Genomic DNA, 12900 nt, shown 5'->3' with positions numbered 1-12900 from the left:
TAATGAAAAAAAGCACTGTAACACAACATGTATCCAAGACGAGTCCCAAACCAAATTTTATTGTACTCGGCTGGCACCAATGAACATATATATTTACAAAGGCAAGACGGCAAGATAATTTTTTATGGGAAAATAGAGGGTCGATTTTACTCGCATTATATTAAGCCGCCGATTGGGTTTGCATACTAAAATGGGTTTGAAATTATGATGGTAATGGTAGTTTAAAATATTTTTTTGTTTAAAAATATATTAAAATAAAATTATTTTATTTTTTAAAAATTATTTTTGACATCAATATACAAAAACAATCTAAAAATATATATAAAAAATTTATTTTAAACAAAAAAAAATTTAAAATTTAAGATAATACGGTGCAAACCGCGTTCCCAAACACACCCTAAATTAAAGGAGGTTGGAAAATAATTTTTATTTAAAAATTTCTTTTTTTTTTTAAATTATTTTAATATATTAATATCAAAAATAAATTTAAAAATATAAAAAATATTATTTTAATATATATTTTAAATAAAAAATATTTTAAAAAACAACATCTTCACATTTTCAAAGTCATGTAAAAAGATAAACATTGATCAATCAAACCTTTAGAAAAATTTAGCCGTTGTTGGTTAGTCCAACGTTATGACATAGTCAACTGACCCGAATGTGTTTATTATATTAGATTGGTTGACTGATATTAAGTGTTTGTGTGGCTTAATTATTATGTGGAGCGACAAAGCCAATCTTCTTTATATTTAAATTTATTTTCTTAACGCTAACTTTATTTTTCTTTTGATCAAGTTTATAAATTTTTCTTATTTAAAGTTATATTTATTGTAGTTTTAAAATTCAGTCAGCCTAATTGATTAATCTGGAGCTGGAATTGGATGAGGTTTAAGAAAAATTAAAAATATGTGTAATTTAATTAAAAACTCGGATTAATTTAAAAAAATTTAATAAAAAATCATTTATTTGCATTTCGTTCGAAGAGATAAAAAATAATATTATTTTACTAATAAATTTTAATTAGTAATTTATTAATCATTTATTTTTTAATAAAAAAATAATATTATTTTACTTTATAAAAGAGAATGGAGTCGAACTAAAATGATCCGGTTAAAATTCAATAATCTAGTTAAAATTCAAGATTCAGGTTTTAAATCAAGTTGATCTTCTAACCGTGTTTAAAAACTATATATTTGCATTTCGTTCGAAGAGATAACATAAAAATTAAAAGAGGGTTAATATAGTCAATTTAAAAAATCATGCGATGAGAATAACAACAGTACGTCTGTATGAGTAGAAATATATCCATCCTGATTTGTGTTTTTTGCTTGCTTCAAAAGATCAAAATACCCACTTCTCATTTCCAAGGGCACCATCATCTCCAGGCCATTTCCCACAAACTGAAGCCCAATCCAGTCCATCAGAAAAAAAGAATCCAAGCAAGCTGCTTTTCAATTTCCTCCCTGGAAACAATTTCCTCACCTCCCAAAACAACAGAAAAAACCAAAAACACCATTAATCCCGACAGCCAAAACTACCAAAATGAACGAAGATCCCAACAGGGCCGAAGCCGAACGCCTCCTCGGAATCGCTGAGAAACTCTTGCAATCACGAGATCTCAGCGGCACAAAAGACTTCGCAGTTTTAGCTCAGGAAACGGAACCCCTTTTGGAAGGCCCAGATCAGATCTTAGCTGTTGCTGATGTTCTTTTATCAGCTGAAAAACGCGTCAACAATCAACACGACTGGTACTCGATCTTGCAAATCAGTGAGAAAACTGACGATTCCTTCCTCATAAAAAAACAGTATCGTCGCCTTGCATTACTCCTCCATCCAGACAAGAACAAGTACCCTTTCGCCGACCAAGCCTTCAAGCTCGTCGCCGATGCTGGGGCTGTTTTGTCTGATACTGCTAAAAAAACTTTGTACGATAATGAATTGAGTTTGTTTTCGAAGATTGATTTGTCTGCTTCTGGGAAATTACCAGTCAGGAGAAGCCAGAGACCGGTTGATGATAAAAAGGCTGAAAGTGTGAAAATTAATGTTAATAATGTGAGTAATCAACAAGAAGGGTCCCAGAAAGCGAAATTGTCTTCCTTTTGGACTGCGTGTCCGTATTGTTATATTTTGTACGAGTATCCTAGGGTTTATGAGAATTGTTGTTTGAGGTGCCAAAATTGCGAGAGAGGGTTTCATGCTGTTTTAATACCCTCTTTGCCTCCTTTGGTTCCCGGGCAGGAGTGTTATTATTGCTGCTGGGGGTTCTTCCCTTTGGGATTTACACCTGGTACCGCAGGGAGTGGAGGGAAAAGTGGTGGGGTGGGTTCAGGGTTTCCTAATTGGATGCCGCCAATGTTTGGGACAGAGCAGCAGCAAGGAGGTGATAAGGGTGGTGGCTATGTAGCGGAAAATGTGGATGATAAGAATGGTAGCGGTGGCGGCCGTAGTGGTGGTGGTGTTAGTGGTAATGGTGCAGCTGCCACACCAGTGAGGGTTGGTGTGGAGAGCAGGGATAGAGTGGTGAAGGTTTCTGGTGGGAGTGCAACGGGCGTGGCTGGGAATGCAATGGGGATGCCAGGGCCAAGGAAGAGAGGAAGGCCTAGGAAGTACCCTGTGCAGGCGTAGTTTTTGAAGGCCGATGTGTAGTCAGTAAGTGCAGTGTGATGGAATGGAATGGGATGTGAAGGTGTTGGTGGCTGAAGGATGGGAGTCTTTTTGCATCTGGCTAGGTTCTGGGATTTCACAGGTATTGTTGATGTAACCTTTTTGCTTTTAGTTTTTTTGTAGAGTTCAAATGTTATAATGCAACCGACAGGGTTGGTTGATATGTAACATTTTATGATGCGTAGCAATGTCATTTCAATAGTTTACGGATTTGTACAAGTTGTTCTGCTTTTAATTAAATATTCATTTTGTAGGATCAGTCCTATGTTGAACACTTTAGGCATTTAGTACCAAAAAGAAATGCAGGCATTGTAAACGAGCTTGTTGATTTGCAATGTTAAAATGTGCGAGTAAATGTAGGTAAATGTTACTTGAAAGTTCAAGGTAATAGTTTTTTTCTGACATATTGCTCTCCATGTCTGCGTAAGTACTTTCCCTGTTAGCTAGACAAGTTCCATAGTAGCCTTACTACTGAAAGTAAATTAAAAAATTGTGATCTCAGTCATCCTGCAGAAATTGGATGATCTGTTTTGTTGAACATTATGTCAATGGAGTTTTAGGGGCATGATATGCTAGATTCTTGAAGTTCGAAAGGTCTTCAGCATAATTTTGGTGAAGTCGTTTCTAGTTCCTTTCATCAGACAGCTCAATGGAATGTCGTGTAATTCAATTAATAGAAGTAGTATTGTCCTTGTTTCGTAGTCATTCCTGTGATGTCCTGGCTCTGCAATGGGAAGTCCATTCCAGGTTTTGTTTCTAAACTTGTTTCCGTTTATGTTGGATAAGTTCCTCTATTCTCTTCACCTGTTCACTGGGAATTGCATACGTGTCCACATAACCGGGCAAGGCGTGTTTTTTAGGTCAATCTACTAAAATGCACGATTCTGTGTTCTTCAAACATGATGGTTGCTTTGTTGGTAAAAAACCCAAATCTGCATGCAAAAAAAAAAAGAAGTTGTTTTTAGTTGAAGTGGAAATATAGGCTTAAGCCACTTGGCCAGCTTTGAGTTTTTTCCTTATTTTCTTTTCTGGCTGAAGCAGTTTTTATTATCTTCATAGTCATCTCTTGTTGCTGGATCAAAGCTGAATAAAAGAAGAAAGTTGAAAATTATTGTCAACAGGCATCTAATATAAATAGCTTTGTTCTGGTAGGGTAATAATTCTGCACGTGAGCGTTCTTTGGTTGATTGAGCAATTTGGCAGTGGAGGATTGAGCGGTCTTTTAGCTTCGATTCAATTGTGGCAGGCATAATTAACTGGAAATACCTCTGATTTAATTGTAATAGGCTTAATTGATTTACATCGGCTTAGAGTTCATACGTATTTTTCCAAATAGCCACAGGACCCTGAAACCTACCGATTCTCTAGGCTTGGAGCTCTGCTCGAGCTTGGGCCTTTGATACCAAGTTTAGTGCGGGGATGGTGAAACTTGACCACGGGTGACGCAAAGCATCCCGGGCAATTCTAAGTAACTGAATTCTACTGCAGCTGTCTCCACTTTCTCCCCACATTGACCTCTATCTACTGAATCAACAATATATGTCTATTTATAGTTTGCAAAACATCAATCAGTCCGAGCTTGCGACTTTATGGAAATCGGATTAGAGAATCTAATCCATTTCCCAACTCAGGCCCAGATTTCTTTTGGACAATGTTCATACGAGCTTTCCACATTTCAGAGTGACCTGATGGTGAGGGTTTAAGGTATCTAAACAAAATCTTTTGAAGACTTCTGAACATTGGCAATAGGCACAATCAGCTCGAAATAGTCTTCAGGTTAAGTACACACGCTTATTATGATGCTTTTAACTTCAATAATTCGCCATTCAGCTGCATGCTATTTTCCCATTGGTGCAAATGCCAATTTCCCAGCCAATTGTTGCATACCACAGGAGGCAAGGAAAACCAGCTAGGCCTCCAAATCCCAGGCTCAATGCCTCTTTGATTGGAACTAGCATCAAATAAGCATGCATAGAAACTGCCTATAATCCACCCGAGATGCTCACTGAAGCACAAGAGTCTGGTGGTTCAACCATGGTAGGATGGTAAGTTCGGTTGGTCATCACATCAAACATGCCTGGTGGCAAAACCCTTGCCTGTAGATGAAAGAGTCATTGATTGGTTTTTTTTATCCATGTTGAGCTTCCAGAATAGACCCAGTGCGAGTGAGCATATCATTTACAGGCAAGGTCCTTTAAAAGTACACGGGTTGCTTGAAAACTAACAGAAGATAGAAAGAAGAGAAGCACTAGACGGTAAAAGAATGGACCTAATTTTTCCTCGCATGAAACAGAATGGGAAAGGCAAAACTAGGTGGACATTGGTCGAACAGTTTATGAGCATGTCCAAAACCAAAGAAAATATGAAATCCATTTTGAACAGAGTATACCATGAAATTTCTCAAGGAAATGTAAAAACACAATCTAAGACTAATAACAGATACGGCAAAAGAGCCTCTCAGGAAGTTGCAGAGGAGTTGGATAGCCTAAGACACTCACTTTGGCACCTCCTAAGGCAAATATCATTCCAGTTAGGCACCTGGTGTTGATTGACACAAACAGTTCTCGCACATGCATCAGCACAAGCATCAAGCTCAGAAACACCGCAAACGGTAACACAAGTATCAATAGTTGGGTCTTTAGATAATGCACCAACCTTCTTTAGCATCCTCTTCGAAGTGCATACCCTCTCGCAAACAAATATTTCATCGGAGCTCTTTTCACGGCCTCTGGCGCTCTTTAACCTCTGCTCATCAGCTCTTCTTTTCTTCATCCTTAATGCTTGCCCTGCAATTATAGCTGGAATTGCTGCCCCTAATAGAGACCACCATGGGTCCACCATTGCTCTTCTCTTCAACACACAAGCTCTTGGAATTTGTCACAAGGAAGATTTCCTCCTGTGCACAAACACTTGAGATATCAAATTCAAAAATAAGCAACATCGGTATAAGATAAAATTGAAAAAAAATCCCAATTAAAAGAAATTCGAACAGAAATGAAGTCTCCAAAGGGTTCTTACGTGCTTTTCAGAAGATATAAGTTGGTTGATTTATTTGACCTAATTTCCCTTGAAATAGTTTTATCCCCTTTTTTATGGATGAAACATTAGTTAATAAAGATCAACCAAACAGAAATTGTCTGACCAGTAAAGAATAGTTACTGAAGTACAATAAAGAGAGAGATGGAGAGCTTACTGAGCTGAAAATGGTGGTGGATCCTCGAGGGACAGAGGGTTTAGTTTTAGATGGAGAAAGAGAGAGAGACGGGTTTCGAGAGAGAGGAAGAGAAAAATTCGGAAAGAAGGCAATGCGCGGACTCGGGCACGTGTTTTTACATCCAACGGCTTAGGATTGTTCTAGTTTTGTGGGACCATGGTTTTAGATCAGTGTTTGTCACGCGAATGTATTTTGGCGGATATAATCATAATTTCAGTGCCTGAACTTTTCTAAAAGTTCCTATTTTAGTTTACTTTTTTCTTATTCTGAGTTACTAAACTCTTCAAAATCCATCAATCATAACATTTTTTAGGATGTTTAGAGTCGGCTTTTTTTAAAAATTAATTCTTTTATTATTATTATTTTAAATTTTTTTTATTGTTTTGATATAATCTTAAAAAAATAATAAAAAATTATTTTAATATATTTTCAATTAAAAATTATTTTAAAAACTAATTTCTAACATTGTTTTAAACAAAAACAAGTCTCGTGAGGGCTGCTGCTTGTCATAGCAGTAGATGAATCGAGTCATTACTAGGCTCATTTTAACAAAACTAAGTTTTTAAAATTCATTTTCAAACGAGTTTCCATGGCTCATGAGCTTCTTTAATTATGTTCATGAGCTAGACCATTGTTTTTCAAAAAAAAAAAAAAAGAACTGTTTTTTTAGAAAACAAGTGAGCTCATTTACGAACTTGTGGGGAAAAAACTATAAGAAAGAAAAATTTGTATATCATTTCGTAAAATAAGTTAACTTTTATGTAAGGAATAATATTTTTTATGACATAGGATATAGTCATTATACGGACCTATGAAGTATTTAGGCAATGTAATTATTTGTGTGTTTGAAAGTATAGTTGCGGTTATTTTTTAAAGTATTTTTTATTTAGAAATGTATTAAAATAATGTTTTTTATTTTTAAAAAATTATTTTTGACATCAGCGTATCACAATGATCTGAAAACACCAAAAAAATATTAATTTGAAACAAAAAAAAATAAAAAAAAATTAAATTTTTTCAAAAACGTTTTTAAAACATAAAAATAAATAAGACCATGTATTTTATACAAAAAAAAATACACAAGATAAACCAAGTGATATAAACTTGTATAATAATATTCTACAAGTTTTTCATAAAACATTGAGTTTTTTTTTAATTATAATTATTAGCTTTAGGTTTGGGTGCGTGGTTATAGAAGGTAGTAATTTTTCTAAGGTGTGAGTGTGGTTGTGATTGTTTTTTAAAATATTTTTCACTCAGAAAAATATGCTAATAATATTTTTTTATTTTTTAAAAATTATTTTTGAGATCAACATATCAAAAATATATTACTTCAAAATAAAAAAAAAATTAAATTTTTTTAAAAACACTTTTGAAAAGCATTCCCGAATAGTTAGAAAAATAATAAATTTACACAAAACAAGTTAATTAAATTTCAAATGTGCTGGCGGTTAGTTAATGAAATACACACGTAAAATTCTAGAATATAATTACATGATATTACAAATATTATTATTATTGTATTAATCATTATATTACATTAATTTAATCCTAAAGTCAAGCATTAGAATGAATGTGTCGAAAAAAGTGACCAATATAACCAAATTCAAAATTCACAAATTTCAATTTTTTTCTCTCTTTATCCAATTAAAGTAGTATCAATCAATCAATAAAAATAAATTATAAAATTAAATAAATACATGATAAAATATATAAGTTTCTACGTGAAAAATCCTGGTGCGGGAAAAAATCATGCAGATGGAAAAATCATAATTCCTACGCATAAAATATTGTTAATTATTTTATTGATCAGGGACTGCCTTCCCTGGTTGTTTTTGTTTCATGGAAGATTCCAAGTCGCCAGCAATTGACTCCGAAGATCCACTATCCATATCGGCTGCTTTGTCGTTCAGGCGAAAGGTGACACACACGGGAGGAGTCCGAGAAGAGTTAGCCGAAGGCTTGGAACCCCAATCTAACAGCCTCAGTCATAGCAGCGGACGTCAATCATGAACAAGAAGGTCACCAAGCCCACTACCAGCAGATCTGACCTCCCTACAGTCAGAAAGACCTGACGAGGCCCATCTAGTGTTGAGCTCTGTGGACCCACAAGCACCCAACTGAAGGCGCAGGAAACATTTCGACCCATTGCGAATCTCAATGATTAAAATTTCATTTCATCTAATTAGTAGTTCGTTAGATTTTATAGTTTGTTTTTTTTATAAGAAATTTCAAAATATTATTGTTAAAATTAATTATTTAGATTCACCTAACATGATATATCATGCTAAAATTTGGATCATACTAAAACTCAAACGCAAGTTTAAGTTTTTATGACAAGATGAACCGTGTATTTGGTATTATAGTAGAAGGTATTTTTTAAAAAATATTAAAAATAATTTTTATTTAAAAATATATTAAAATATTTTTTTATATTAACATATCAAAACATCAAAAGGCATTAGAAACATCAGTTTAATGTTTTTTTCATGCCAAACACATGTTGAAATGTAACATCAAATAACTATGAAAGTTAAAAATCATCAATATCAAACTTCTCTTATTAAATGAAATCCATTCACATTAAATTTGGCTATATTATAAATAATTTTTTAAAAAATAGACAGAGGGTATTAATTTAAAATGAAATAAAAAAACAAATGTAAATTAAAAATTACATATAAAAAAGTGAGGGTATTAACTAATGATTTTGAAAAAAAATAGAAAGAGAAAGAGAGGCGAGGCTCACGTGCCTGGCAACACTCGAGCCGAGGCATGTTTGGGTCGGTAAACCCAGGGCCATGCACTCGGGCTTGTATATTTTTTTGTGCAATAAAGGGTACATCTCTTTTTATTAAAAACATCATATAACGCGTCACCTATTGTCAAGTTTCGAGGCACCTTGCGTGGCCAGAAAATCAAGTTTTTTTATTTTTTAACCAAAAAAATTCATTTGAACCAATTTTTCATGTGAAAACATAAGAAATATCCTATAAATCTCAATAATCTCATTTGAGGCCTTAAAATAGTCAAAAATCGATTAAAAAGGAAAAACAACCTGAAATAATAATAATAAAATATAAGTTTGATCTACTTTTTATGATAATTGATTAAAGAAGCTAAAAATCATTATCATCGAACTTCTTTTATTAAATGAAATCATTTCACATAAAATTTGATCATTTTGGTTATTAAAATCATGATAATCGTTTTAGTTATTAAAATCATGATAATTGAAAGCTTTCTCTCTTTTTAGTCGTTTTCTAATGATTTTTTCTTTTATTTTTCAAGTGTATATAAAAAAATATATGAAATTTAGAAAAAACCATATATTTTCTTTGTATTTTACATTTCAGTTCTCGTCCTTCTAATTTGATAAACTTGTAATTCCTTGTCGTATATTTGCAAATCAGTAATCGTAATATATGGCGTCCCTTTCGATCATTCCTGCTTGCTTCTTTTGTGCCAGAGATCGACAGGTGATTTTGATTATTTACATATCTTGACCGGTGAATAATGTGCCCACACAGTAACTGACGCAGAAAATTTCTTACCTTGCATTACATTATATTTGACACTTGCCAGTGGGGGCAGCTTTTTTTAGGTCATAGACCAGCCGGGACCATCCGCAAGGGAGGTTTGTTGCTATTAGAACCCCCTTCTTGAGTAATCCTCTATTTTGCTGCTAACTCAAAGACTTGTCCGTCTCTTCGCTCTCTCTGTTTGCTTTGCCCTTTTGCCTTCCACGGCACAGAGCAGGGAGTGCTGGCTGGGTGATCCATGACTCAGGCCATTTGTTGAGGTGGGTACCACTTGCATAGTTGCGTTCCGATAGAGAAAATGACATCAGCCATCCGGTGCCAAATGGTCTTGGTTTCCTTGGTTTTTTCTTGTGTGGAGAACATTGCATTCTTCTGAACAGTTCCGCGAGTACTCCACTCATTTGCGGTTTCGGTAATTATATTAAAATAATATTTTTTTAAAATTTATTTTTGAATATTATTACATCAAAACAATTTAAATAATAATAATAATAATTTAAATTTAAAAAATAAATTCAATTTTTTTTTTAAAAAAGCAGCATCCCGCGTAAACATACAAGGTCTTCGTTCATCTCATCAATTTAGTACTGGTAATGGATTTCAAAAGACCGAGGTTATTATTGTTTTACAACTTTCTCTTATTTGTTAAATAATATATTTAAATATTTATGTTTTGAGTATTTATTGTCAAAATAATATTTATTCTTTAACGTAAAATAAAAATAATAATATATATTTAAGGTCTATGTATATACGCACTAAATAATAAAATTATTAATGTTAAATATTATATATGTGAATAGTATAATATACATATATTATATTAGTTATAAGAATTGAATGGCAAATCAAAATTCGTGACATTATACGTACTATCTTGACACTAGAAATTCGTGACATACTACTATCCTGCTAGCTACTTGGGTCACGAATCTTGATAGTGGAAGATAAAAAAAACCAGTCTTCCAAAAATTCTGAGGTGTTAGATTGAGCTATGGAATAATTTTATTACATTCTCATACTGATTAAGCTGTTGTGTCCTGCAGACATAAGTAATGGCTTATAATATGCTACCCAACAATAATGCATGCCATGTAGATTATTCATTACCGGCTGTCTGTGCTTTAGTTTTTTTTCACAAATACAAGTCAGAATAAGTTCATCAGATCACCGTTGGACAAAAGAGTGCAGACGTCGGAGAAATGGATATATCAGACGGAAAAATATTGAAACGAAAAAAGGCCATGATGATTAGGCGGAGTGGCCAGCAAACAAAACCAGTCAAGGCTTGCGAGACCAGGGCTGCAAATAGAGACCAGGGCGACCTTAATTTTGGGCAATATTCAAAATTCAATCACTGCACGAATATTAATCAAGCATTTATTCAAGCATAAAGATCTGTCACTCTTCCCATACGAAGTTTGACTGTTTTTTTCCTACTGTGATGTTGGAATCCAGGTTTTAACAAGAGCGCTGTTTCTCTTTTCACGTTGATAATACATTCATTTCGAGCCTTGAATCGTATAAGAGTCTGCACTCTCGTCGAAGCATGAAGATCTCACAAACTCACGGAAGAGGCAAGTTACAGACCTCTCTCAACAGGTGAACGCGATGGCCTGTGACTATGGAGTTAAAGCAAGCGTCTGCTTGAGGGCCCATGTGGAGGCATGCAATTGCACTGTGGATATCTCAATTGTGTGAGCCTGGAAACACGCTGATTGCAGTGACGAACATGCTTATTGCTGTGACGCACTGTCACCTTCAAAGTCCAAGAAATAGGAATTCCCTTGCCTTTATTGTCCGGAGATCGAGTACTGCCATCAGATGTTGATCTTTAGCTTTCTACAGCTATCAGATTGTTGTGGGGGTCCACCCAACACACTCACATGCACATTTTACAGGCTGTCTGACCTTTGATTTCTTCCATTTGATCAATGTGTCTTTTGTAATCCTGACAAAGCTTAATAAAAGTTTTGAAAAAATAAAGAAAAATATTTAAAAAATAACTAAGTTTAAACATAACTGTAATTTTTAATAGAGATTAAAAACAACAGTTATTTTAAAAGTTATTTCTTAATTAAATTAATTAATAATTATATAATTCAATTTAAATTTTTATGAAGATTCAATGACGAAAGAAACGAGATTCAAGATTAATGGTCAAGAACTAATGAGTCACCGGGAGTATACTGGAGCTTTGTTTTCAACATATACAGTATCGTTAGAAAGATCTCGACGAAATAATTCTAACTATACTTTAAAATACAACCAAACATAATAATAATTTGTTAGGATTTTGTTTGAGGTTAATTTAGGGTTAATTACAACCTCATTTAACGGTTTTTTAAGGTATAGTTATAATCATCTCATCAAGATCTTTTTAACAATATCGAGTGTGTCAAAAACAGATTTTCGGTGTGTCCTCGCCTTCTTGATAATCTATTTTTTCTTTTATGTTTCTCTCTTCTGTTATATCACTTTATTTTTTTAATCATTTGATTTTGAATCTTATCTTTTAATAGTGGGAACTTTTTAAAACTTTGAGATGATTTTTGACAGTGTTGATTATATTTCAAAAGAGTAAACATCACCACACAGTTATATATATAATTGATATTAGAAAATATAGTTGTGTTCAACCATTATTTTCAATAATAGTTGTGTATAAAATTAATACTGAAAATATAATATTTTTCAAACCTATATCATTCAACGAAAATCTTTAACAAACTATATTATTTTTCAAAAAAATCCTTGATCAAGTGATATACTTGTCCGGCCACGACATGCATGAAATGCTGATGGGTGAACACCCAGCAAGCAATATTTCATTTTGGCTCTTGTCATTTAAAATTTCTCACTGACTGCTTTGATGTTTCTAAAAAGCTTCAATGTGACCCGTCGATATTTAAAGATCTAATTAAATCTAACAGAGCTGCCATTTCCCCATCTGTTTTTCAATGTTTTTCTCGCATCTTTTCCCCTAGATTTCAACACACGTGATAACGTGCAATAGGAATGTTTAAATTAAAATAGTGAAAAACAACTCGAGAGACACTCAACGCGAGCTCATCATTAGTTTATGTAAGCTATTTAACGGCGAGAGACCATATAAAAAAAAATTGTATTTTATCACGTGTACAATGTCTCTGGAAGTGTTCTGTCTGTGAATTAAATGTTATTTTCTGAAGAAAAAAAAGTATAATTTGTTGCTGGGCCAAAATTGAAAGGACAAGAAAAAAACACGTGGAAAATTATAGTCTGATTCATAAAGTTTCAAGTTTTTATATATTTGGTACCCATCATTTGAGTATTTTATATTTAGATCCTAAACTTTATTTTATTTGAATTTTGATCATTGTATATTGAGAGGGAGGAGAGACAATCATAAAAAAAAACAGGAAGGGAAGGGAGAAATTATTTGAAATCCACATTCAAGCAATAAAAAAAAAATATTATTTTTTATGCCAGGTTTCA

The 12900-nt window shown here is 33.4% G+C and overlaps 2 protein-coding genes across 7 annotated transcripts; one reads left to right on the top strand and one right to left on the bottom strand.

The window, feature by feature from the left end:
• Positions 1-1319: 1319 nt before the first annotated feature.
• Positions 1320-3986, top strand: LOC133692578 (uncharacterized). 3 transcript variants are annotated; one of them, XM_062113630.1, is made up of 2 exons: positions 1320-2749; positions 3820-3986. In XM_062113630.1, exon 1 carries the CDS (start codon positions 1546-1548, stop codon positions 2626-2628), a length of 1083 nt encoding a protein of 360 aa, XP_061969614.1. In that variant the 5' UTR covers positions 1320-1545; the 3' UTR covers positions 2629-2749; positions 3820-3986. The 3 variants fall into 3 exon arrangements, with proteins under 3 accessions (XP_061969614.1, XP_061969615.1, XP_061969613.1); XM_062113631.1 differs by lacking the exon at positions 3820-3986 and adding an exon at positions 3370-3785; XM_062113629.1 differs by lacking the exon at positions 3820-3986 and adding an exon at positions 2922-3071.
• A 930-nt stretch (positions 3987-4916) lies between these two features.
• Positions 4917-6017, bottom strand: LOC133692579 (uncharacterized protein At5g64816). Of its 4 annotated transcripts, none has more exons than XM_062113636.1 (3): positions 5861-5966; positions 5686-5752; positions 4917-5576 (listed from the first exon to the last, which is right to left on the bottom strand). In XM_062113636.1, exon 3 carries the CDS (start codon positions 5506-5508, stop codon positions 5125-5127), a length of 384 nt encoding a protein of 127 aa, XP_061969620.1. In that variant the 5' UTR covers positions 5509-5576; positions 5686-5752; positions 5861-5966; the 3' UTR covers positions 4917-5124. The 4 variants fall into 4 exon arrangements, with proteins under 4 accessions (XP_061969620.1, XP_061969619.1, XP_061969617.1 ...); XM_062113635.1 differs by having other exon boundaries at positions 4917-5563; XM_062113633.1 differs by lacking the exon at positions 5686-5752 and having other exon boundaries at positions 4917-5563; positions 5861-6017.
• Between the last annotated feature and the right edge of the window lie 6883 nt (positions 6018-12900).

Source organism: Populus nigra, chromosome 4, assembly GCF_951802175.1.
Source record: "Populus nigra chromosome 4, ddPopNigr1.1, whole genome shotgun sequence".
NCBI classification, from domain to species: Eukaryota; Viridiplantae; Streptophyta; class Magnoliopsida; order Malpighiales; family Salicaceae; genus Populus; species Populus nigra.
The sequence above is the reverse complement of the archived record's forward strand: the minus strand, read 5'-3'. Positions and strand labels throughout refer to the sequence as shown.

What these genes read in the sequence shown, in the direction of transcription:
- LOC133692578 (XM_062113630.1), top strand. Translation starts at nt 1,546, where the DNA reads ATGAACGAAGATCCCAACAGGGCCGAAGCCGAACGCCTCCTCGGAATC.
- LOC133692579 (XM_062113633.1), bottom strand. Translation starts at nt 5,508, where the DNA reads ATGGTGGACCCATGGTGGTCTCTATTAGGGGCAGCAATTCCAGCTATA.